The 26853-nt window shown below is 44.2% G+C and overlaps 2 protein-coding genes across 3 annotated transcripts in view; both read right to left on the bottom strand.

Annotated features, from left to right (window-relative positions):
* Window positions 1-1440: 1440 nt before the first annotated feature.
* Window positions 1441-16928, bottom strand: LOC142020278 (V-set and immunoglobulin domain-containing protein 4-like). The gene is made up of 6 exons (XM_075007990.1): window positions 14555-16928; window positions 11992-12348; window positions 11036-11317; window positions 9197-9310; window positions 4740-4761; window positions 1441-2448 (listed from the first exon to the last, which is right to left on the bottom strand). The coding sequence occupies exons 1-6, from the start codon at window positions 14607-14609 to the stop codon at window positions 2235-2237; spliced, it is 1044 nt and encodes a 347-aa protein (XP_074864091.1). The 5' UTR covers window positions 14610-16928; the 3' UTR covers window positions 1441-2234.
* A 65-nt stretch (window positions 16929-16993) lies between these two features.
* The window catches only part of LOC142020346 (heat shock factor protein 3-like), a 39846-nt gene continuing 29986 nt past the window's right edge, over window positions 16994-26853 (bottom strand). For both annotated transcript variants that reach the window (XM_075008089.1, XM_075008088.1), the window contains exons 10-13: window positions 25625-25730; window positions 24462-24527; window positions 23230-23293; window positions 16994-22015 (exon numbers count right to left, since the gene is read on the bottom strand). In XM_075008089.1, coding sequence (XP_074864190.1) covers window positions 21684-22015; window positions 23230-23293; window positions 24462-24527; window positions 25625-25730 — 568 coding nt within the window. In that variant the 3' untranslated portion in view covers window positions 16994-21683. The remainder of the gene's footprint in view (window positions 22016-23229; window positions 23294-24461; window positions 24528-25624; window positions 25731-26853) is intronic.

A 26853-nucleotide genomic window follows, 5' to 3' on the forward strand; every position in this document is an offset into this window, starting at 1 on the left:
CTGGTAATGCTACAAGACAATATTGACCTCTCACAGTCTGGCAAATTCTCTCATTCAGCACTGGTCAGATTCCCAGGGTGCCGAACTACAGCGGTTTCAACCTGTAACAGGCCAGTGGTGAGCAACCAGCAGCCATCAGGGCCCATGAGACATTGTGCTTATTTTTCCCTCTAATTTTGCTGGTTTCTGTTTGCCTGGCTTTTTTCCTTCTAGTATTAATAAAGTGACACACATTTAAAACAATGGCACTTGAAGTGGGGCGTATGCTGATTATGTTGACTGTGAGAGCTGTCTGCATCCATACAAAGTGTTGCTATGGTTCCGTCAGCGCTTCCTGTAAACTCTAGGTACGCAGGCGCAGGTTGCAAAACTACCCTATCCTGGGAGACTGTCTTGTTTTCAGCAACCTTGCAGCCAGCTCACTGTAGTGAAGGAGGGCCCCTCACACATCCCACTTACCAGCCTAAGTTGCCTGTTGTTGCTGTAGGCTATACCAGGAGTTAGGTATGGCTTTCTACAGCTGAGCTCAGAGAATGACCAGCAGGGTTGTTTCAGCACTCAGGGCAAGTAGTTTTAAATGAAACACCCCTGTTGCTTTTTAATATCCAACATGCAACTGGTTTAAGAGTACTGATCACATTTTTATGGGAGAAAACTGCAGTCTCACAATCATAACCTTTAGAAAGGGATTTAGGAATTGATGATAATGGCTAAGGACACAGTTCTTCCCAAACCCATGCAAATTCCCTAAGAGCAACGGTCCAGATGGCGCTGAGAGCAGAATCAGGCCCAACCTGGGAGTGAGGTTGTCTAAACAGGACATTATGGGTGGAAGACAGCCAGACACAGGAACGGTTTTAAATTAATGAAAATCACCACATGGTTTTCATATTTGTCCTAAGCAAGTCAAGGTTGAGGGTACATCTACACTTACCAGGAGATTGACCTGGTGAGGATCAATCTTCTGGGGTTTGATTTCACATGCCTAGTGGAGACACATGAAATTGAACTATCAGGACTCAACAGCTGACCTCTGTACTTCTCATTAATCACCAGGAGTAAGTGAGGTCGATGGAAGAGTTTCACCCACCACCCTCCCTCGGTGAGGATGGCCTGATAAGTCAATCCTAGATGGGTAGCTGAAATCTACTTAACTGTCATAGCCGGCATTGCATAGCTAGGATCCGCTTTCAGGTCTAGCATAGACCTGGCCTGAGCTCAAATTTTGTAAGTACAGGAGGGAAGGGGCTGAACTAGAGGTACCAAAGAAACTGTGTGCTCTCTCTCTCTCTGCTGGTGAGGGCAGCTGCTAGATGTTGCCCACTGCTGCCTGGGCATCTCAAATCTCCATCTATGGAGCACAGGTGACCTGGGCTTTTGCTGTGTGCACCCCATCCCAAAGCAGTTGCCACCCATGAATGAGAAATCAGTTCATACAGGGTGGAAAGTTTTTATTAATGTCACTTCTATGCTAAAAATACAGTTTTGTATAAGAAAACAATGTTGACTATATTCATGTCTAAAGGCAAAGTCAAGAGCAGAAAACAAGAGATTTGGGCAACTGCTAAAGCTCATAGGTACGGACTTGTTTTAAAAGCCTCTTCCATCGTTTCCGAACATTAAAAATGTCATTCTAGTAGGCGGCCAAAGGAAGGACTCTCTGGAAGGGCAGATTCCATGTTGCAATATAAGAAGAAATATGATTAGCCAGCTAAATAGCAGCAGTCAGATTTTACTACAGAATACAGACAGATTTCCTGTTGCAAAAGAAAGACATAGGGTATGAAAAACTATTACGGATTATGGAGAAGACAACTGCAGCGTTTGTTCCTTTCCACTAGTAGTGTCAATGCTCTACAGTTCTGAACTTGGCCTGGCATTCAGCTGTTTTCCTGAACTGCTCTCGCATTATTAAAGGACATTCTAAGGTCTCTGCTGAAAAGTAGGCCCAGGAAGGAAAGAGAAACCTCTCAACTGGTTTCATGCCTGGATATTTTATACCAGGAAGCTAATTTTAGGAAGATTTCATGCAAGTTCTCAAGCACCATCCAGGAGACTGGATTCCAAGAACTAGAAGGCCATGCACTTGCCCTTCAACAATTAAAGCAATGAACTTAGTACTTTCATCAGAGAAGAAGGCGGGAAGGACGAAGGGTTTCCCTTATTGAACGGTACCTATTCAAGCTCCTCTACTCCACCTTGTGTACTTTTGCTTTCACGTTAATGCTGGTTTTCTATGGAACATCCCCCATTTCGTATTCAGATTCTGTTGCTTTAACCAGGGTCGCATAGTCATTGTTTCTTGATGAGCCAATTGTTTCATATTCATTCTCTTTCACAGGCTGTGATGTATAGCTGTTTTTGGCCCTAGGTGTTGCTTCCTCATAGATGCCCATGTCATTGATTCCTGAACAAGTCTGTCCTCTTGTGATGCTCTTGGAAATATGACTGAAACAAAAGTCTAATTTTAATAGAATTAAAGAGCCAGGGAAGACTCAACATCATTCAGCGTCAAGATCCCGGGTCTGATTTTAGTCTACATTACACCAGCATAAACCTGGAGTCAATCCATTAATTTCAGTGGAGTGACGCTGGATTTACAACAGGGTAGCAGAGATCAGGCTTTGGTCTTTTGCTTTCAAGTGACTGTGCAAGATTACCTCTGGAATGAGGCTCCAGGTACTGAGCCAGGGCCATTAAGGGAGGCTGAAAATGCTATATTAGAAGGAAAGGCAACAATGATAAGAGAAAGAGAGACAAAATCTGCTGATGCTGGGACCAAATTTTCTGCTGACATTATGGTACTCACTTCACTGGAGCTATGCTAGCCTGGGATTTGGCCTTTGCAAAATAAATGGATGGACTAGGTAGTGGTCAAATTGGAACCCTTGAACCAGATACAGCAGATAAAATTCTCTTTTTTCCTGCGGTTGGCCTCATCTTTACAAAGAAAGTGCAACCAGCGAAGACAAGCCCCAGCATGCCATGCATGTTCTCAGACTCAGCCCTTCTTTTAACATCCTGCTGTACAGACCTCACCTGGACAAATTTCACTGGCAGAATACCCCTCTCTGACTTTCAGTCGCAGATGGATATGTAGCTCCCATATTACATATTTTATTGTTGGGACCTTTCAGTTTGCAGCTTGTCTTGTGTATGTGCAAAGTCTCCAAGGGATAGCCACGTTAGTCTGTACCTGTATAAAACAAGAGCCCTATAGCACCTTAGAGCACCTGATGGGGAGATAAAAATATCCATGGGGAGGGCGGGGGGAATGGGAGGGGAGGAGTTCCCTCTGGAGAGAGTGAACCAATTCAGATCCCTATTGAGGTCTACATTCACATCTCCCCATCACCTACACTGAAGGGCCACAATCACTGACTAATCACCCTCATTTAGTGTTTGCAGTATTTTTTTTAAACCTATACACTTGCCTTTTTATTTCCTCTTCATTCCATCTGGAGCAGCCTGTTTTACTCATGAGAGCTCAGCTTGTGGCTCAAGTGACCATCTGTCCCATTTATGGCAGGACAGCCCTGTATTTGGGGCGCCATTCTGGCACCCCGATTTATTTTGCAAAAGGGGCTAATTGCCCTGTATTTCACAGTGGTTCACCGTGCAGTGGCTCAGTTGCCACCTGGCTTCCCCCAGCAGGGGCCGGAGTTGGCTGGGGACGTGGGGGTTGGGGCCGCAGCAGGAGGGGTGAACTGGGGCTTCAGTGTGGTTGGACCCAGGACCTGAGGGGTGGAGGTTGGAGCAGGAGCCGGGGCTGCCAGGCTTGGAGTGGGAGCATTGGAGTGGTGCCACGGAAGCCAGTGCTGGGAGGGCTGGAGCCAGAGCAGCAGGGGGTTTGAGCCAGCGGAAGAGGGGGTGAACTCTGGCCACAGTGGGTTTGGGGCTGGAGCTGCCCGGCTTCTCCCAGCTGCAGTGGCTGCCCTATTGCTGGCGCCCCAGGTAGAGTGACCATCCATCCCATTCTGAGTGGGATGGGGGTCATAGCCCATGTCCCATATTTGGCCAGGGGAGATACGATCACCCGACTCATGCCCCAATAAATCCATTAGTCTCTAAGGAGCTACAGGACTCCTTGTTGTGTGTGTTAGTGAATGGAAGAATTGGACCCAGGGATTCAAGTTTAGGATTAGGAACGTCCAGGAAAAAAGAGATACCAGGGAACAGGGCCTTTCTGTAAAGCAAGAGGAGCTGGCACTCAGCAGGCTCCCTGCCCCCCGCACAGAGCAGGGCTGGGGCTGCAGAGGTACCGGTACTCAGTACTGGCAAATACCAGCACAAGAAGAGCACTGCCAGGGAGTAATGGAAGAAGGTTTACCAAAGGAATTTTTGGATAAACATCAGCAAATGGTTCTTAACTGAGTGACCCATTCAACTAGGAGACTATCCCAAGGAAAGAGCTGGAAATTCCTGTTCTTTAGATTCTGGAAGAAACACTGGGAATTCACTACAGCAGACAATCCTACACTGGTGTCTTTGCTGAAGGAACAGAGGATCTAAGTCTAACTTTGGAGATTCTGCGATGTCATTTCACTGACAACCTTTCTCTTGCTATCTCTGTGTGACTATCCAAACCCTCATGTTGTCAAACATATGCACCATTAAGATATTCAAACCCCTCCTACAACCCGAGATATTCACTCTTCACAAATAATGTTCCTGCCACAGAAATCAATAGTACAATCCCAGAAGTTCTTTCAGAAGGACAGAAGAAGAATCTTACTCACTATGTCACTTCCTTTGGATGATCTGAAACAAAGAAAAAGACAAATGTGAATTTTTTTTATTTTATTTTAAAAAGTCTAATCATTAAGAGATGTAATAACCATCCCTTGCCTAGTACAGTATGTTTTATAACACTGCAAACTACTGCATCCATTCCAGGACTTTGTTAGTTAAGTATGACTGTTTCCATTTATCCAGGGTAAAACCAAGGCACAGAGTGGTTAAGAGATTTGCCAGAAGTGCATTTAGAAACAGCCTCGTGTTCCATCCATCACATCTTGTTATGTAATGATGACCCCCATGAGGGTCCTAAATAGGAACAGCCATCCCCTCCCTACCAATGTCTCTCTCCTTCCTGTGCCTGCTCTGCCCAGCCCACCCCCACCACCATTTTACCCCCACCCACCTATTCCTGTGGAAGAGGCATGTCATTTCTGCTGAGTGAGGGGCAGTCCCATCCCCCCTCGCCACTGGAGTGGTGCAGCCTGAGAGTCGTGTGAGCCACAAAGCTTGTGCTGTTCTTGGGCCGTGCCACTGCAAGGGCGGTGGGGGGCGCACATGGTGTGGACAGTCCCCATCCTCACAAGAAGCCACATGGCACGGATGTCATGTGTGTGGGAGGGTGCATGTGGCCCTTGTCCATCCCCCATGTGCCATGCAGGATCAGACCAATGGTCTGTTCCAGCCCAGTCTCCTGTCTTCCAGCAAAGGCCAAACCCCAGGTGCTTCAGCGGGAATGAAACATCAAGGGACGGAACGTGTTTGAGCCCTGCGATAGGGACACTTCCCAAAAGTCACCTGTTGCTGCAGTGCTCTCTGCCGTAGGGAGCACGGAAATGCTTTCTCTCTGAGGGCGGGATTAGCAGGCCTGCCTGGCTAGCGAGTAGATGCAAAAGGTGGACTTGCCAGAACTAAGAGTTTAAATTGCAAAAGTAGTGTCAAGTTTCCAAAGTGATTCAATGACACTGATCTGTGAACATAATGAAAGTCCAAAAACAGCCCCATATAGATACTCTGGGCTTTGAACAGAAAAGTCAGTTTTACAGCACAGGGAGCAAATACAAGCCAAATCCACTGAGGGGAGGGGGAGTATTTGAACAGAAAACTGTGACTGATGACTGGGAACAGTGGTGATTGCCAGGCAGGGACACAAGCAGGGCACTACCATGTGATCCCCACCCCCACAGGACTCCTCTCCACACCACCCCTAGCTGGAAGGACAGTATGCATCTTCCCACCCCTTCCCCCAAAATACCTTTCCAGAGCAACACAACCTGGAGGACTAGTAGGGAGACTGGGGCCCAGCAGCTGGGGTCAGCCCCACTCACCCACTCTCTGGCAGCAGGGTTGGGGGAGCAGGAGAAGCAGTGACGCCGTCTTTGTGACGCCAGTTCTTACAAGGCAGTTGCAATTCAATTTACACTTGTAAGATAGAGATAACTAGACCATTAAAACAGGACATTATTTTCATATGGGCAAGAGGTTTCTCTTCTGGGACGAAGTGTGGGCATATCAATTATCAGTACCAGCCAAGGGCAGTTTAAGGCCCTGTGGTCACCGGCTGGCTTGTTAGCCCTCGTCTGTATTCTTCAGTCCAGGGTCATGCTGACACATCACATCTGTGTTTTGAAGCATCAAAAGACTGGGCTTGAGATAAGCGCTCCTGTGCTTTCAAACATTCTAAGACTGTGCTGTTTCTTTGTGCTTGTGCTCAGAGACACCTAAAAGGGGCAAGATGGAGTAGAGCAGGGGGATACTGCCTGGCTACACCCACTTCTTCAGACCATAGCCATACCAGAACAGACTCAATATTTAAGGCATGGTTTGAACTGGGATGCAAATTTTCTGGGACATTACAGGGGCTCTTTGGTGTACTTGGCTTAATCTAATTCTTGACTTCTCCCGCCCCCTGCTCTTGGATTTGCTCACCTTGATAATTTTTTTCTGATTTGTCCACGTTGATTACTGTTTTTGGTTCTCTGTGCCTTAAATATTGAGTCTGTTCTGGTCTGGCTATGGTCTGAAAAAGTGGGTCTGTCCCACGAAAGCTCACCTCAAATCATTTTGTTAGTCTTTAAAGTGCTACTTGACTGCTTTTTTGTTTTGATACTATTTTTATTTTTCACTTTTTTTCCCTCAAAGTAACCTAAATATGTAACCCTTCTATTAATGCCAGGTGCCTGCCAGAAGGGCCGGGTTCAGCTCCTAGGGGGTTCCTGTCAAGGATACAGCCAACTGGCTTGAGCCCCCACCCAGTGGCCTGGGACAATCTCACTCCACTTGCTGGGTGCCTGTAAGGCAGTTCCTCCCCCCCCCACCTCACAAGCATAGACTGTAAGATAGAGACAGCTTATTTAATGACCATAACCTACCCCAAGTTTACAGTGACATATGCAGTATATCTAAGCAAAGGAGAAACAAACCCCTTTAACAAGATACCACCGCCATACACTATAGAACCAAGTCTCTTGCTGGGGCTTTTGGCCTTTACCCCACGCACCGTTACAGGGTGTGCCTCTCGTGGTGCAGTCCCGGACCCAGAGCCCACAGATACATCCCCAGGGCAGTACTAGCTGTCCACTTGTCTGCGGCATCCCACTGACTGCCACCTGCTGGCCGCTGGCTGCTCCTCCTACCAGCCACCCGCCAGTCGCCGTCGTCCACCGCTGCTGCTCCTACCAGCCGGTCGCTATCATCCGCCACTGCTCCTACCAGCATCTGCTGGGGATCACCCGGAGGCACATCCCCGTGATTTCAGCTCTGCATGGTTTCAGCAGTCACTCCGATTTCAGCTCGTAACATCTCCAGTGGGGAGTTTCATGAAAACCCTAGTATCCAGCTCTATCTTTCAACAGGTGGGGAAGGCTAGTCAAGCCAGGCTTTTAGCTGTATGGCCAAGGCATAGGCAGGGCCAAGGCACTCAGCAAGCTGGCTCAACTAGTACCCCTCCCCTCCTTCCTTACAATGCTTTAAACCAGGGAGCCCTGTGTAATCAATGTCTTATCCAGCTATGGCAACTGCCCTGTCCCCCACAACAACCCAGAGCATTGGTGAGATCCCACAACTCCCACACTGAGTGTCAGTATAAATTGTGATTTTACAACTGTGATGGGGTTCAGGGGTCCCCCTGCACTGCATCCCATCCGCTGGCAGGAGTGACTCACTCAGCAGGTACAACAGGAGGTTTATTAGCCAACAGATGCCCAGTTTCTCACAGAAGCGACAGTACAGCAGTCAGAGACAGTCCTTCCAACCCGTCCTGGGGAGAAGACCCCGAGGGGTGCCCCTCTGGGGTGTAGCTTTCCCCCTCCTCAGGCTGGCTGCCTTCCAGCTCTCTCTTCCCCTAGCCTCTAACTGCCGTTCCTCGATTCAAAAACCCAGCTCGGCTCCTCCCTCCTCTTTGTTCAGGGCAGAGGTGTTACCTGCCAGTTGTAGCCCCAGGGTCATCCTTAGCCACTGGGAGCTGCTCGGCTTGCCTCTCACATCCAGCCTAACTCACACATGCACTCCCCCCCTCCATCACAACAACGTGTTTACAATAGACAAAATCTCATGGCTTACTTGCTACCCATTAGGCTTTGCCTGAAAGGTAACGCATGCACACTTTTGCATTCTCATGCAAATGATCTCTGGGAGACACATTCCCCCCAGCCTTCAGCAGCATTGCATTCCTGCTGCCACATTCCATACAAATACATAAACAATATTTTGTAAAAGTTAGTATTTAATCCCTCTATTTAAAAAAAAGCATACTTCATATACTGAAAGGACCTCTGCATATTGAAGGGAAATCTATCTTTTCTGTAGCTTTAAAACTGACATTTTTCCTTTATCACTTCGTCATAATCCACGTTATTTTGCAAGACTATCTAAAGATGTATCAGAGGAGTAGCCGTATTAGTTTGTATCTGCAAAAACATTGAGAAGTCCCGTAGCACCTTAAAAACTAAACATATTTCTGAGCAGGTTGCACAGGAAACCACACATGGAACAGGATGTGACCTGAAGCAGCAATTATTTCAGGAAAGTTTCATGGCCTGTGTTCTTCAGAATGGTCATGGCAAGATGATCACAAACAGCCCCTTCAGTCACATCAATAGGAAATGTGTTAAGATGTCAATTGGAAGTGCTATTTTACAGAATGAAACCATACTGACGTCTTAGCGAACATCTCTGGGGCACATAGTTACAAGAAGGGCATTTGAACTGCTCGAATGGCTAGGCAAAGTATTACAGTTCTGTGCTCAATGAACACAAAGAATAGCACAAATGATGGTGATTACTTTGTTTGTTCCTGTGCTTGGTACAATATGCCTTTCCCTTAGTGCTCAATTGTAAAAAGCAATCTGGTTTCACTCATTTTCTTTCATTGCATTATAGCAGCATTTTTATTTAGCCCCTCAAAAATCCTCAGAAGGCAGCCTGTCTACCTTGAGCATCCCCAGCACATCCCACTCACCCTTCTTGGTCTTTCTCTTGCACAAGATGACCATGATGACAACAAACACCACAGCCACACAGAGCGCAACAATCAGGATAATGAGATAGAGGGGCAGTCCGGTCTCCTGGTAGCCTGGTTCAAAACAGCAAAAAGTAAGGTTTCAAATACGGAAGCAATTCTGCTCTGCTGGGCTTCCCAACATACCAAGTCTTCTCAAACCAGGGGAGTTATAGAGGTAGAAATTTTGCACCTGATGGCTTCATGTCATACCACATGGAGCAAAAGAAATGCATGACTCCTCTTACAATGTCCTTCCAAGTGTTAACAGCTGCCATCCCAGGGAGCCTGTAACCAAGTAGCCCAACAACATGAGGTCACCCCTCACAGGAGAGCAGAGACAAGTGGAATAGCAGTGAGAACCACATAGGGCAGTAGAAGTCATTTTGAGCAAGCCCTGTAAGCCTGAAGACTAACTTCCAAAAGTGGCAGCAAGTGGATGGGTCACATCCAGCCCACCCTCTCCATCATTCACCCAGACTTGCAATGAAATTACCCCTTCACTTCAGGTCTTTAAACTTCTTTTAATTCAGCACTGAGCAGGCCCCACCTCCTTCTGAAACAGTGGTGTGTGCCTCAGTCCCAGAGCAGTTCCTTGTTTTGCAAGGTCTGAGACCTTCAGTTGCTGACTTACAAACTGGACAAAATCTTCAGGGGAGTGGAAAAGGTGTGACCCTCCCAACTTGTTCAGAGCATTTTTCAGCAGTAGCTCTCAAAGGGCATTACAAAGGGCATGCCATTTACCTCTAGGGTAAACAGAGACATGGAAGAGGACTTGCCCAAGGTCAGCAAGCAGTCACATGCAGAGCTCGCAGACTGAGAACATTGTTCTGTCCTGTCCCTGACCAGTGGTCAGCTGTGCCCTAAACTATGAAAGTGAGAATGAAAACTCTTGTTCTTTTATTTTAGTGAAGGTCACTACAGATGTTATTCACATTCCATCTAAATGTTTAAACCAGGGATTCTCAACCTCAAGGTCAGGATGCAAACATGGATCGCCATTAGATATTTTAAGGGTCACCAGCTGGTCAGCTCTGAGACACATGTGGCTCTTTAAGGAGCCATTTGCAGCTCCGGTTGCTGCTGCCTGACTCCTCCCTCTGGCTTCCAGTCCCTGCTGTGTCATGCTGAAATGGAACTGAATTTAATTGAATTAATGGTGAGCAGGAGAGATCTGGCCATTAAACAAATTAAACTGAGCCCCATTTTAGCGCGGCAGGGCAGGGAACTGCCCAGCTGCAGGTGGCGGAAGGGAATAGGAAGACTTGGGGGAGCCACGCGGAGCCAGCGGTGACAAAGGAAGCCTAGTGAAGAAGCAGCAGCGCTCATGTGAGGTAGGTGGGGGAGGAGTTTGGGGCTGCAAGGGGTTTAAGCCTGGGGGTGGGTGGGGTGAATCAAGACTTATAAAAATAATTTTTCCCAGGGGAGAAATCCCTGCCCCTAGTTTTGAATTGCCTTGGGTCACAAAGTCTTACTGAACTGTCAAAATGGGTTGCCGTCTCAGAAACATTGGGAACCGCTGGTCTAAGCCTTTATTAAACTCAGAGTCATTTGCCTCATTATTGTCTTGCCATTGGGAGCATTTCAGAGACTACCAAGCACTAGTTTAGGGCACTTCCCCTCCACAAACAACAAATCCTGTGGCACCTTACAGACTAACGTATTTGAAGCGTAAGCTTTCAGGGGCAAAGACCCAAGCAAAGCTTGTACTCCAAAATACCTGTTAGTCCATAAGGTGCCACAGGACTTCTTGTTGTTTTTGAAGATACAGAGTAACTCAGCTACCTCGCTGCTACTTACCCTCCACGGTCAGCTGCACTGCATCACTCCGCCGTATGACCTGGGCGCTTGCTCCATTTTCTGCTTCACAGTAGTATTTCCCTGTGTCAGACATCTGCAGAGAATCAAACATGAGTTCGGCATGGTTGCTCACAGGCACTGCGTCTCCTCCTGGCTCTCCCTTGAACCAGCGGTAGATGATGGGTGGGGACCCACTGGCAGAGCAGGTCAGGATGGTCCTAGCCCCTTTTGGTACAGTAAGTCCCAGATTGCCTGGTCTGATGATGGGTTTAGTCACAGCCACTGAAAAGACAGAGGGAAAGGGATTTGGTCTGAACTGTCCCAAAGCTGCAGGCTATTTAATCTGGGAGTTTGCTCGTTATAAAGAAAGGTACAAGATTCAGACTTCTCAATTCCATAACTGTTCACGCTTCTCCAGAATGAATTCCTTCCTTGCCTGCACACAGAATCCCCTGCTGCACAGAGATTCTGAGCTCCAGCCAAGGTTTCCTTACGACTACTTTGCCCCAGCTTTGCCAGCACAACAATCGGGGAATTCCCGCACACAGTACGCTTTCCCGGTCAGAGACCAAGCCATCTTTCCGCCCCTCCATACGGCTTCCTCACTGATGAGCAGTGTACTAGGAAAGCGTGTGGCTGGGTCAGTTCTGTCCCCCAACTCTTCTACAATGGCTGCAAGGTCCATAGAGATGTGCAGCAAAGGACAGGCTTTTGGACTGCCCTGAAGTAGCACCAGTGGCCAAGCTAGGTACAAGCCAAATCCATGTCGCCAGCATGACTCCCATCCTCTAGCTCCTTTCCCCCTCCTGTAGGGTGTGGCTAGCGCCAGCGCAGTGAGGAAGAGCCATGGAGCTTGAGAAGCCATGGGTTGGCCCCACCAGCTCTGCAGCCAGCTCAGTCAAGTGCTGCCTGAGTGAGAACACCAAGAATATACAAAACTTTATTATTGGACTTACCTTTAGTGACACGAAGTATCATGGTTCTCTCTCTTGTTAGCAGTCTCTTGTTCTGGGCTCTCCAGGTGACTTTGCAGGTGTAGAGTCCACTGTCTGGGACTTCAAGTGTCTCAATTTCAAGAGAGACATCGCCTGGTGTGTTATTTGGGACACTGACTCTATCTCTGTACCGTGACAACATGATATGATCACCAGAGCTATCCCGTCGAAAGACGGTGTGAAGGCTTTGATCTCGCTCCAGTGTCCAAATGATGGTTTGCTGCACAAAGTCTGGGGATGGCACATAGACACAGGGTAAGGTGACAGAACTCCTCCATGTCCCTTCAATGTCCTGTGGGCCAGTCAGTTCCAGGATGGCTGTAGGGCAGGAGCAGGAGTAAGGGGCAGAAATAAAAACAAAGGAGAAATTATCAGCAAGGGCAAACCATTAGAGGCACATGCAGGGCCAATCCGCTAAGCTGCGAGCACAGACAGTCTTGACAAACACTCCTGATTTCCCTAGTCACAGCTAGTGGATCGAGCACTGGCTTAGGACATGGGAGACCTGTCTTCAGTTCCTGGCTCCAATGCTGACCTCCTGTGTGACCTTGTGCAAGTCACTTATTAAGTCAGTTTCCCCATCTGCAAGGTATAGATAACACCCCTTCACTGTCTCACAAGGATACCGTGAAGATATGTACATGAAAAGGCTGATGTGCTTTGAGTTCTGCTCATGAAACAGAATGACTATTGCCTCTCAGATCCTGTCATGTGGCTTGTAAATCTCCACCCCCAACTCCCCACCACTTCCTTCATGTGCCCCACACAGCAGAAAGTGACTGAAAGAACAGGAGATGCTCTGAGGCTGATGCACACAAGGCCTATTGCCCTATTTACTTCAACCACGTCATTTGCTTTCTTGCAATGTCACTGGTTTAACAACATTTCGTAACATGCACAGCTCTTAACAGCTGTGTTTGCTTTCAGTGGAACACAGGACTTCTTTTCCTCCTGTCCTAATCGTGGATGTATTGTTGTTTTGAACTACTACGTTTCAGCCCAAAGGTGACTGCATTTTGCAGAGCCATTCGCAAAGGTGAGGCAGCTTGCTGTAACAGGACAAATAGAGCAAAAGAAATCTTAAGATTGAACAGTCCCTGCCGGGAAATAGTTCATGTGAGATGTTTAACTGGTTTGTAAAACTTCCCTAGGGAAATGACAGGGTTCCCATTGCTAGAGGGAGCTAAAACCAGAGAAGCCAAAACCTCAAGTATATATTGGTTAGAGGAATGGGCTAAAATACCCTTTTAGAATTATGCACATTTTCAGAACTTCGTATTTGGTCCAACTCTCTTATGGAAAGGTTCAATCTCTTGCAGACCCTCTTCTCTCCTTATCCCCCAACATCCTGTTTTCCCGGGGCATCGAAGGGCTCCCTGAACCAAAGCTTGAGCATCTCTGGCCTCATACAGTTGGACTGTAAACTGGAACAATAGACCCCCAAAGCTTCTTGAGCTTTGAAGTGGCCCAGATCCGCACCTAGACTTCCTGGTTCATAGCCAATCGCCATAAAACAGATCCCAAATCAGAGCACTTGGTCAGAACTATGGGCATGGCTACATCTGGAGCCACACTTCTTTTCTCATGTATAAGTTCAGCTCACCTCTTCCAGTTTCAGATGGCTGTCCAAATTTCAGCCTCCTGATTTGCCCGAGAACTGCCACATCTCATTAGCAGTTGGCTTCACTGTTTTCCTCAGAATCCAGCTTTGTTTTTAAATCCTCCCTTGCTCCCTTTTGTGAAAGCCACCTGTTATTTTTAACAATTTAAAAGCTCCAAATAAGCAACTGAAATAGGAATTCATAGACATCTAAACTTGATGTTTTTGCATCCCAAACCAGGACAGTTGCCTTCCTCCATGTCCTTTCCTGAAACATGGGAGTAACTGGGGTTTCCGATGCAGCTTTCAGCATTTTCCCCTTGTCCTGTTTTCTTCGCAATTCAGTGCAGATTTACTGACACAGTTCAAGCACCATGTAAAATGACAAACAGATTCTGATCAATTACACAAGCATAAGCAGAATATCCATAAAGGGATGAAGATCAGCATGTCTTGAGGAAAGCTGTATTCACAGCTGTAGTTAGGGCTCTAAGCACAAGGACACACAAAAGCACAATGCTGAAACTATGGTTAAAGAATGAACATATTCCAGTCACAAGATGAATTTTGAAGAAGCTAAAATGCTGAAGAATAAACTCTCTCTGTGCCCTGAATAACCTTATTTTATCTCTGGGTACACTAAATCTGAAAAGTTGGTCAATACTGAGCTGCCTGTTATTTTCCTTGTAGATGTTGCAAAATGACAACTGAAAATACACAAACTGCATTTTCACTCCAGGGATAATATGCTGTGACTTTCTAAATGATTTGAATATGAAGTAACTGAAAGCCATGCTGGTAGTACAGCAGACAGACATACTAGTTTTCACAGCATTTTACAATTTTTAATTCTTTTATCAAGCACGTCTGTGGGAACTTATATTAACTTTCTCTGAATATGGAAAAATGTTTTTATTTACTCACCTTTGCAGAAGGTGAAGGAGTTCACACACACCACTAACCACGCTACCTTTACCATTCTTCACAGAACTGCAGCTAATTCTGTTACCCGGGATCTCTCTCCGACCATCAGGAAAACAAGTCGGTCATATTTTGTTTCATCACTCACCTCACTCACCAGCTCGCAGACCGAATTGTTGCTGCTGCGGCTGCTGCTGCCGCCTTTTCCTTCCTTTTTTCTGAAAAACGCACAAATGTCTTACTGGTGGCTGGAGATGTTGTAGTGATTATTCTACAGCTGGAACCCATCCTAATGGGCCTTTTCTTTCCATTTTCCATTATATATTGCCTTTACTTGACCTTCCTTGCCATCCATTTGATTTTCCAAGTACCTGCTTTCTTTATCTTTCTAATTGGATATTCTTGGCTTTTTTCAGGTTTACCATTCTTCTCTAAAAGACCATTCTCTCTCTCTCTCTCTCTCTCTCTCTAGTTTCCCCCCGCCCAAACAAAAGAACATTAAGAAAATCCCTGGATAAATGCTAGATTTTGGGAGTGACAAAATTAAGATACTGTGCGTATTAATTAAGGGCACTTGTGCCTATGATACAGCATTTAAGGATATGATCAGTTTTTCCATGGGACCACTGCCTTGGTTAGTGCACAAAAGTTAATGAACTGTTCAATTTTGTTTTCTCTTCATTGTTCAATGCATGGAATTTGGCAGGTGGCGTTTGCTGGAAATTAATATTAAATTTTTGATAAAGTTTTGGGCCACTGGGGAAGTTCCAGAAGACAAGGGGAAAGCAAGCGTTGTGCTAATTTTTACCCCGACCAAGATAATGAAGTAACTGATAGGACTTGATTAATCAAGTAGTAAACGATGATATCAGAATTCAAATCAGCGTAGTTTTATGGAAGATAGACCCTGTTTAACTTGATCACTCACAGTCAGTGTTAGAATCTGTTTAAGGCTAGGGAATGGTATCCCAGTTCTGGGTCTCTCTGACTTTGAGAAATGTCTACTTTCAACCTGAACAGTTCTAACGTTGGCAAAAAAAAAAAAAAAAAAAGACACTAGCAAGAAATGTTCAAAAGGAAGGAAGGAAAGATGAAGAGAAATCATCTCCTCTGAATTATTTTCTCTCATAGTAGTTACAAGATTTTGCTTCCCAATAGGAAACAATGGCTGGGAATGTACAGAACTATTTAATGAGAGAAAATGGACCATGTGGAGGATATCCATAGCTGGAATGACGGGAGTTGTGAACAGAGCTTGAAGGTTGCACTGTCTTGGCTTACTCTCTTTCTAACATGAACATTCAAAATTCAAAAGCAAGCTGGTCCCTCCACTTGTGTGCAGTCAAGAACTAAGAATATAGAACATTAAAACTCAGAGAAAGTTATAGCAGCAAACCAGATTCCTGTCCCTGAACAGCTCATGTGGAAAGAGTGTTTAGCACTTGGACATTTGTTAGCTCACAAGGGAAGACTACAAAATTGCAACAAACTTGGAATAAAAAACAAAAAGCAAAAATAAAAGAGAAGCCTTACTATTAACTGCATTGGGCAAAGGCCACCACATGCTCCAACAAACTTCTGGACATTTCAGCAGCAGACCCATGGAAAATACTAGTAATCTAAATGAAAGCTCACTCTCCTGCAAGAGTATCAAGAATCTAAAGAAACAGGTCAGTGTATTTCCAAGCTGTATTTCCAATGACTGTTTCACACCATTATCACATCGTAGAGCTACTTACCAGTAAGATAGTAATGGGACAGACAAACGAGCTTGAAAGAAAATGCTCAGAGCCCACATTGCTTTTGGTAGAGTTAATGTTCCCCATGCAAAGGTACTGTACAAACTCATATCCAAATACAGAGCATAAGTGGAGCAAAGAGTTCACCGAGTAGCCCAGGAAAAGGATACAAGGGAAACTGATCAGTTTATGAAAAAACAAAAAACCCCTAAATGAATGTACAAAGCAGAGCACATAAAAAAATGCAAAAAAGATGACCTGAGAGTACTATGGGTAAAAACACAATGGAAAATGCCCTCCATCTGGGGTCTTGACAAAATTATGAAATGTACGAAATAGTGCTGAAGCTTGCAGACTTTAAGGAGGTCCACACAACAGAATTAGACAGTGTATAGGAAGCTCAGACTAGCACCAGAGACGCAAAGATGAGGCAACCCCATGTTTACAAGCAACTGAATGCTGAGTACAGGGGGAGGTGCTGGTGAATGTGTTAGGCTAAAGGAAAACTGGTATCATGCAAGAGCAGAAAGGGAAATTGCAACCACATTAAACTTAGCACAAGGCCTAATACTAATAGATAGTGAAAATTACAAGCAAAATGCTAAGAAAAAGCAATCGGGCAGAAATTTAAAACCGGAGACAAAATTCACACAAGCAAAAAAAAAAAAAAAAAAAAAAAAACCACCAATCAAACCAGAATGAACCACAGCATCCTTGCAGCAAAGCTGCCAAAAGACTACAAAGACTGGATTTGAAGGACTACAATGTCAGGCTTGTTACACTCAAACAAATAATTCAGTGAGCATCTGCCTCACAGAATAGTTTAACATAGAAATGAAATAGGAGCAAGAAAACATGAGCCCCCAAGTTGGATGAGCAGCATGGCGGCCATTGTGAACTGCAAATAGCACATCTGCAACAACGCAAATAGCTTGAACGAAGCATTAAGATCAACCTCGTTACAAAATGCTTGCACCGGCAGAAGTGTTACTTGGCGTTGGAAAGCTCACTGTCAGTATTTGCCAAAGATTTACATTGGCAAATGCCTGGACAAAGGGAAGCAGCTACCTCACTGCATTTTTGACACCAGCAGGCAGGCAGAGTTGAGAATGCTGTTTTGAGATCATACCAGTAGTGAAAGGTTATCAGTAACACACCAACAGGACCTGCAGGGGCAAGTGTCACAGCTGATGACATTTAGCACAGGGATGCAAACACAGCATGGCAGAAACTATGGCCAATAAGGATCTCAACCCTGCCTCTCTACTAGAAAGAGCTAAGGAAGTAAATCTAAAATGGAATTAAAACTGAGTTGCAACTATGATTGACTGCAGTGTCATACAGGGGACACTGGCTGACTTCCCAAGAGCTCAAACCACAAGGGCAAATATTGGACAAAGATTCAGTACAGACATGGTGACCTTAAAAATATTTATGTGGCTACCACAAGCCAAGAACACTGCTGCATATTGTGATGTGAACCAACTTTATATAATCTGATGACAAATGAAATGGGGCTTGGGGCATATCTCCTCAAAAAGTTTCACAATAAGACTGTAGTCACCACTGGGGGTGGGCGCAAGATATACCCAGCTGAACAGGAACATCTTGGAAGAGCTTCAGAATGAAGAGTCTATTTTTAGAAGAGAACATTCTGTTCTTTCCAAAAGAAGTTTCATTTTGAAATTTTATGTTTTGAATAAAGATGTTCTGATTTTCTTTCAAGTTTTCAGATCAACCCCAAAATTCCACTTCACAGGAAGATTCAGGTCTTCCCCCCCGCCCCCCCTCAGATTTAGAACAGAAATAAACCTTCAAATCTCAACATTTGTGATTGAGCAGAAATTCCAGCTACCCAACAGCTCAAATACCATGTGCGCTGGGTAGAGGCAGTTCCAGTAAAAATTATTGCAATTGTTTAGTCTGTCATCACACTGTACCAAGTTCCAGTCTTCCTGGTCACTCCCTGTTACTCAGAAATAAAAGCACATTAGTAAAATGGGTGTTGAAACAGAAGGAAACACCTATGTGGTGAAATGCTGTCACAGCTAATTTCTCCCCCTTCTCCTGCTGGGTCCCTCAATTTAGTATAGAGCTATTGATCCAAAGACATGAAGGGACTGGATGGTTAAGGGGACTGCAACAAGCTGCTTAACCACAGAGGAGGGGATGGGGAATGGTTTTGTATAACTCAGGAGACTGAGCCTCTCTCCTCTGGGACAGTCATTCCAGGCTCAAGGGGAACTGAAATCTGGAGATGCTTCCCGTACTACCATCTATATAGCACCACTTCTACCTATTCTCCAGGGCCGATGTGAGGCCCCACTGTCCCTTGCAGAAGGGAGCCAATGCTCTGAGCCCAATACCAAAAACAGGCGAGCACTTTTCCACAGTTTCAGAGCAAGGCGTGTTGTGTGGGATTCTCTTCTCAGTGTCCTTCCACTTCACTCTCCTTCATTGTATTTTTGAGCTCATTCCCCACCATTTGTCCCACAGCTCTCTCTCTATCTTTGTAACCCCTTCCCAGTCCTGAAGTGGAGGCCATTTTGCTCTGTGGTAGAGCATTTTCAGAAGTCAAACTGACAGGCTCCTTTAACATATTTCCTCTTCTTGGGAGCAGGGAATGGAGAATACTTAAATCAAAGGTCAGGATCATACCACAAAGGGACTCCAGAAACAGAGCTTCAGATTGAACTGCAAGAACTGGAGAATGTAACAGTTCCCTGAAAGCTTTCAACACTTCAGAATTATCACTTGACAATGCTCAGACACAATCATCAGCTGCCCTCTGGAAAACTTCCCAGTGGCATTTTGCAACAGCACTACAATGAGTAGTGTTATCCTTTACACCACACATACAGAAACAAATATTTAACATTCATTTTCTGATTTCTGATTGTTCTTGCAGTTTCAAAACACTAAGATGCATTTTGCCCCCATCACATGCAAAACATCTCAACATGGAAACCTCAATTCCACTCTGCTCCCATACCAGACCAACTTGGTTGCAGTCCTTTTTACTTCCCAAGCATGTACTTTTACATGCAGAATAATACAAGTCATGACATTTGTACTGATTTTTCAATCCTGGAATTACTTCAGCTGGTGTTCCTCGGTTGCTACCCAACCTCCCCACATCCGGCATACACTGAGATCAGGGAGGTTGTGTAAGTTTACACATTTTCAAGACCTCATCAACAAAAAAAATGCTGTCAGCATTTTCTGGTTCCATTTTTAAACCTGGGGCTTTGGCCTCCAGCTTTCTGAACACAGAATCAAGAAAATAAAATATGGAGAAAAAAATAAATTAATTTGATTTAAACCCTGTGACTGGACAAATGCTTGGCCCTGCTAGTGGCACATACATTCACAATGACAAAGCTTCAAGAGACCAGTAACAGGAAGAGATGTTCAGATCAACATTATACAGTAACATCCAACACCTCTTGAACTGTGTGGTTTGAAATTGCACTCAACTAGTACTAGTCTGCTTCTTCCGTCCAAACTGAGGGATTGCAAAAAAAGCCTGTAAAAACAGAACATCAAGGAAAACCAAAACCAACTGTCCAAACTAGAGCTGAGTACAGCAAAACCTTTCTTCAAAGAGCTTGGGATCCTGCACACCTAATAGCCAGCATTTAAAGAGATGCAAACACAAAACATCCAGGTTCAGGAGAGTTGCAGTTCAAAATGTTTGTTTAGGCTGGCCCTTTTGTAAGATATGCACAGCCATGGCCTGACTTGATTCAAGATTTTGAGAACAGAGGGAGGTACAAACCAGCTGGAGTTGTGTATCACTATCAAAAAATATTGTTGGTATCAGTCACTATCCAATTATACACAAAATAGTTATGTTTAGGCCCATTAAAACAGCATGAGTTCTTTAGCAGGCAAACATTTTAGCGATTCAAGCTATTTTAGAGCATTGGGAATTCAAGTTAACTATAAGCATAACAAAGTAAATTTATTTTACAGTAACTTCATTAGAAAGAATGGCAATCATATTATTGAATGCGTTCTTTGCCTCTACATAGCCTCTAGCTGTTTTGCTGGCTCAGGATATTGTCCTGTTGAAGACTACAGGCCATAGACAGAATAAGCACAAAATTGGTTAGGCATTTGGTATCAGTGGAGAAGCATTAATTTACACCAGTGGCTAAACATGTGTGTCTGCATCACAGCTGACTGGATGTAGCGGCCAGCAGGAGAATGTATGATGGTGGTTTCAATGGTCTGAGGAAAAATATTTGATAATACTTTTTTTTTATTTTAAATTTCTAGCGCTGTTTAAGTGAACTGTTTAAATTTTTTTTAAATTATCTAGCACTGTGAACTGTTTAAAGTACTGAATACACTATTTTTACAGACAAAAATATAATCTAACTATAACCAGTAGGAAGAGATTCGGGAATACTTGACATTGGCTCATGAGTACTTTGTGCCCTCAGTTTTCTCGGGGCATAATCAGGCCCAATATATGCCTGTAGTTATGTGAACAGAAGACACCATGGGTGGAAGAGAGTAGTGTTTAGGAATTGTTTTAAGTTAGTGAAAATCACCATGTGGCTCTTTCGATTTTGCCAAAGTGAGCCAAGGCTGAGCTCAAGCTTTAACCACAGGTGCAGGAAAAGGTCAAAACTGTGCTGCTTGTTTGGACAAGGTAAATTTCTGGACTTCAGATCCCCAAACACAGAGGACAAGCAATCAATGCATATATGTGCAAGTTACCACCAGAGGAGCTGCCACACATGTGCACAAGAAATAGATTAACAGGACACTTAAGAACTCTGGTCAAGCGATTGTTATTAGCTTGTTAAAAAGCAATACTCCTTGTTAAAAGTAGTTTTCCACAGGAAAATTATCTTGCCTATTTTAATATCTACAGGCAAGTCTAAGATTCGGAAAAAAAAATGACATAGGCCTATGCAAACAATCCTAAAAGCAGATGGACAAAACGTATTCCATCTTCTCAAATGTTAAAAATCCAGTTCTAACAAAGAAGACAAGCCACCTAATGAAAGATTCAGAACAAGTTCCATGTTGCAATTTCAATAGGATAGGACAAGACAGCTAAAAAAATACAACCCGATTTTACAATAGGATGTACAATTCCTTTTTGCAACAATATAAAAAAAATTACATATTACAGTGCAATATATTTGCGTAATGTTTGTTCCTCTTCTGAGGGTCTTCAGTGCTGTACAGTTCTTGTTATGATCATGCTTTCAGCTTCTGACATGAATTGCTCATGCATTTTTATGGGACCTTCCATTATCTTTGCATATTAGACCTGATATGGGGCAAGACAGTTAAGAAAACCTTCTCACTGAGGCTTGCATCATTTGTAGATTTTATACCAGGAAGCTGACTTTATGAAGATTTTGTGCAAATTCTCAAGCAGTTTCTATTTCAGAGGCCTCTTCAATAAAGTTAGCAACAGGACTGAGAAGAAGGAGGGGAAATAGTTTGTACTCTCCGTTTCCATCTTCTGAAAGCAGAGGCTGATCATAGAGTTCCACTGTGTCGAGGGATTCAGCCTGGATTGCAGGAGCTGCCAGTGATGAAGCTGCTTCATTACTTGAGGAAAGAGAGAGAGCAGGTTTCTCTTCCAGTGAGCACAAGAGAAGATCTTTAGGATCCTCATTCTTCCCTGTGCCTTCAGTAGCAGGTAGTTCTTCAAATAATGAAAGAAGAGGGTTGCCCCTGTATTGTATCAGCTGCATGTCTGTAGGGAAAGAAACATGCTAAATTGAGATCCATACCAAATGTGAGAGCAAGGTCTTTTTCAAAAAGGGGAATGGGGTGTCTGTCTGTATATAGACTTGACTCAAAAAGTCCTTCACTTCAGATACCACAGAGGCAAGCCACCTTTGGCCAGGCACAAGCCAGAAACAAGAGCCTGAAAACTGCACTTAAACTTGCATGAAAGGGAGCAGACTTGATTGCTTTCATCTTTAAGGACAGAGAGAGAATTTGTGGATGCTACCAACCACATCACAAATGCATGCACAGTTAAGCTCTCTCCAAAATGGCCTGCCAGGCATATGAACAACATTACTGTGGGCATTCACCAGCATCTCAAAAACTAACCACTCCTCACACTGCTGCTGTTAAAAGTTCCCCTCTTGCACTCCAAACTTCATTCCCTCTCCCTAAAGTCACTTCATGGCTTCCTGTCCAGATTTACGGTATAGCCCGTATCACACAGTGCCCTGAAGGCACTTCTGAATCTTTCCTGTACTTCCAGATCCTTGCACTCAGACTTGTCTTTACAACTGCTCCAATTCACCCATCTGCCATTTCCAGTTTGCATCGTGTGCCAGGCTGCAGGCTGTTTGGTCCAACCTTCCCCTTCTCAGTATTCTTCCTTTCATGAAGCTTTCCCTTGTTTTCACTTAAGCCATTTTGTGGTTTCAAGCTCCCTAGCATTTCATCTTCTCGTCTGAAGTAAAGTGCAAATTCATTGAAGCTGAGACCACATACATTACCTGAAACCGTATGTACACTTACCATGTTCATAAATAAAGCAGACAGAGCCTTACAATTTGAAAGTTGCAATACTTGTGGATCACACCAAACACAATAAGACGGGGGGACAGCTCAGGACTTCGTTTGAAGCACTCTGAATCGCACTTGCTCCCACCACCCCAAATAAAGCGTAAAAATGTAAGTCTCCTGGGTGGCATCAACACATGGCCAAGGGCGACAAGAAAAAGGGAAATAATATATCCAGCAGCTAAGACAATGATGCTGTATTAACTCCTTAATGAATTGACTCAGCTACTATAAAATCCTATGCGAAGTCCAGGTCAAACAGGAATTGGACTGGGCTCTTAACTAGTGGTTGTATCAACACAGGCTGGGAAAGCTAAATTCACACCAGAGCCATGTATTTTTATGGTGAGCTAAAGACAGTTTCCAGTTTCCCCTTCTGCCTACCTTTGTTTCCTGTTTCCTGCTCACTTGTTCCTAGCTCTTCAATGCTGCCCGACAGGTCCTCAATCTAGAAGGAAGCGAGCACAAAAATAAAAGCAGCACATTTACCACTAAAGAATTTTTGGAGTCAAAAAGTATTAGTGAGAGTTCCAGCTTTCTGTTAATAAGTGACAGAGACTGCGGGTGAGGGGAGTCATTAATCAAAAACTCCACCAAAAAAGAGCCAAAATGGCACGTTTGCATGCATGCTCTCTCTCCGCCCTCGCTCTTTTCTATTGCTAGTCAGCACAGCCCCAACCTAAAGACTGCTGTTGCTCATGACAGTGAAAGCTGGCAATGCAGCAAACAGATTTCAGAGATGCTTCTTGTGATTCAGCTAAAACAACATTCCCTGTGCAGGCTTGCTGCAGTTGGTTTTTGGAAGATGTTCTATCAATTTTCACCTGACCATACAACCAAAAATCTTTTTTAGCTCTTTCATACCAGCAGGGCAAACCATGACAGCTCTTCAAGTAATGCTTACAAATTTAAAAAAGAGTTGCTAGCATTTTACTCTGGTCCAAACCAGGCTGACAAAGAAGGTTATCTAACCAGCACATGGTTAAGATTTGTAAAATCAGAAGTCATATTTGCTAACATTTTCTGTTTCAAGAATAGAATTTAAGAACTGGTTGAAAGAACTGCTATTAAAATTGAACTCTAAGGGTCTCACGTTTCCTTTTAGCAAGCGTCAGTGGAAGTGTGTTTGGAGGAAGTGCATTTTATTCAAGTTTTTACATCACTATGAAAAAACCATGTCTATTCTTTGTTGAATATTTGTCTTCATTATGTCCCATTTGCAGTAGTGAGTGCATAATTCATAAACATATAAACTGACAGTATGACTAGATTTCCCAGCTTTATTTACAAAGCAAGGAATGTGTTACCAAAGGCAAAATGATAAGGGGCGTAAAAATGCATTTTCAGAATAGGCACACATTACAACATTTAAGAGGACACTCAAGATGCTGTCTCACTTGCTGCACCTAGGAACAACTGAGATAATTCAATCAAACTGAATATTCAAGCTTTTCCCCATTTCTGCTCTTCACTCTTTTTGCGCAGCGAAAAACGAGAATGGAGATACTACACGAATTTCATTTGTCACAGACAACATGTTGACTAAGATCAAACAAAATTCAGCTCCTTCAATACTTTATCCGTTCTTTCCATCAGAAGAGATCCCCCACACTTACATTTTCCCCACTGGATGAAGCATCTGTCAAGTTTGTGTCCAGGGCTGGGAGCTCAGGGTTGAAAGTCTAAAAGTAGTAAAAAGAAAGAACATACCACATAATACATATTTATGGAAAATGACAGTGACACACATACAATATGCAGGTTCACAGAGGAGAGAGAGGGAAAAGGAGGCCAGGCAGAATGGGTGGGGGAGGGGAGATGGGGTTGTCTATTCCTCCCCTCTGGAATGGAAGGATACCACACACTTTCACAAAGGATGTTTTACATTCAACAGTTATGTAGAACCTTCCACTGAGAAGCTAAAAACGCACTTCAAAAGATGCCTGTGAGATAAGTTAGCATTTTCCATGTTTTATAGGAACAGAAATGGAGGCCATAGGTACAGTGCCTTGCCCAGTATCACAGGACAATAAGAACCAAAAAGAATGCTGACCTCCTATGCCTTAAGATGGCACTGTTGCTAGAAAATCTCAGCCAAAATACTAAAATAAAAGTACACCAATATTTGTAAAGGGCCTGAGCCTCCATAGTTCCCAATGATTACAATGGAAGTAAAAAGCACTCAGCTGCACTAAACATCAGGCTGTTAGTTTCTTGCATTCATTGTACACCCTTGGGACTTCCCAGTCAAAAAGGTACCAGAAACAGAACACAGTAATGCAATAGAAAATTGCCCCCCCCCCCCCCCCCCCAGTTTAACACTACACATCTGACCTTATGAACCGTTCATATCAGTGCCTATAAAAGCAACCAAAATAATATCTAACACTGCAACCTCTCTAATTCCTCAAGAGTTAGGGCAGCAAACACAATCCCCTAGTGGGTAGACATGCAATGAAGGCATGGCATGCAGGGAGAAAGCGCTTGGTTATGAGTCTGTGATGCTGACAGGCAGGGCATGTTACAGTTACATTTACATTTCCTGTTCCATGTAACTCAGAGAGGTGTACATGAGGGTAACAAACCATAAGATCTTCTGAGAGGAGTCCCTACAGTGACTATTAATAACTTTGTACTATTTCATTCACTGTCAACTACATTTATGAAGATCTTCTCCTCTACATGCCCCTAAAGAATAAAAGCCAACATGAGGAGAAAATGTAAATACTTCAATTAAGACTCTTGAAAAGTTTAAGTGTGCAAATAAAGAAATGCTCACCTCAGTAAAGGATTCAGAGCCAAAGTTAAACTTCTTCCCAGATAGCAGTGCCTGGAGCTCCTCAAGACTGGCATCAATACAATTCAGAAAATCCTGAATCTCTTCCCTGGAAGAGATACAATGACACTGTAAAGCAGAATGCCCCAGAAAACCAGACACACGGACTGTGCTGCAGGCTGGGAAGAGCCCTGGTGGCAATGTGATCATTAGAGCTAGAGAGCAACAAGAAATGGTCAAGACCCACAGTGAGTCACTGCAAAGGTCAAGTATGTTTCATTCCCATGCCACAGACCCCATTACATGGCTGTATTGACACATACACCATTTACTTGTTAGTCTTCTTCCTCCTGGCAAGATACCAATACCTATCATCAAGAGAAGGAAAACCACCTTGGATTCTTCCCATTCTGCATGTTTTCCTCTGTGTTATTTGGAAAAAAATTAACTCTCTGGATACTGCTGTAGTCTGAAATACATGAAGTTTCTGTATTTTAGTTCAGGTTCAGAATGAACAAGCTCTTGCCTTATAGACAGCAGTGCTGAACGTACCATGGGAAGAATCAATTTTCAGGAAAGCAGCTCTACGTGGACACTGCTTATCTTGTAACACGAATAGGCAGATTCTTGCCAAGTTCTGCTGGCCACCATAGGAAGCAGGTAAAACATGAAAGGCCTGGCCTCAAATGGAAAGGAAATGTGAGAAGAATGCCAACTGACATGGAAGCCAGGAAGGAGAGATTGCAACCCCTCCACACATGCCACACTGCAAAGATGTGCACAGCTAATCAATACTGTACAACTGTGATGCAGTATTCCAGGGACTTCTTCTCAAAAAGGTGACGTACCACTGGGTACTGAGGATTTGCACCCACCATTCTAACAACTATGAATCCCTGAAGGGCATCACAACACCAAGATCACTATGAAAGAAAATTATTGGGTATCTTTTTAGTAACCAATTTTATCAATATGCCTCTGTTTATTCTGTTGCATCAGAACACTCAACCGAAAGCAAGACTTTATTACAAAAGAGTACATTCTGCTGCAGGAGTGGATGGCAGCAAGACCAGCTCCTTGAAGTCACTGATCCAAACCTAGCCTGGATCAGAAGTGACCAAGATCCACTAACAGTTGTCCATGGAGCTTATATGGAATTGTCTCCGTCCAGTTTCTGCTGGATAGGAGTCCACATTAGATTAAAACAGAATCCCAAAACCCGGCACTATTTG

This window comes from Carettochelys insculpta, chromosome 13 (assembly GCF_033958435.1).
Source record: "Carettochelys insculpta isolate YL-2023 chromosome 13, ASM3395843v1, whole genome shotgun sequence".
Lineage (NCBI taxonomy): Eukaryota > Metazoa > Chordata > Testudines > Carettochelyidae > Carettochelys > Carettochelys insculpta.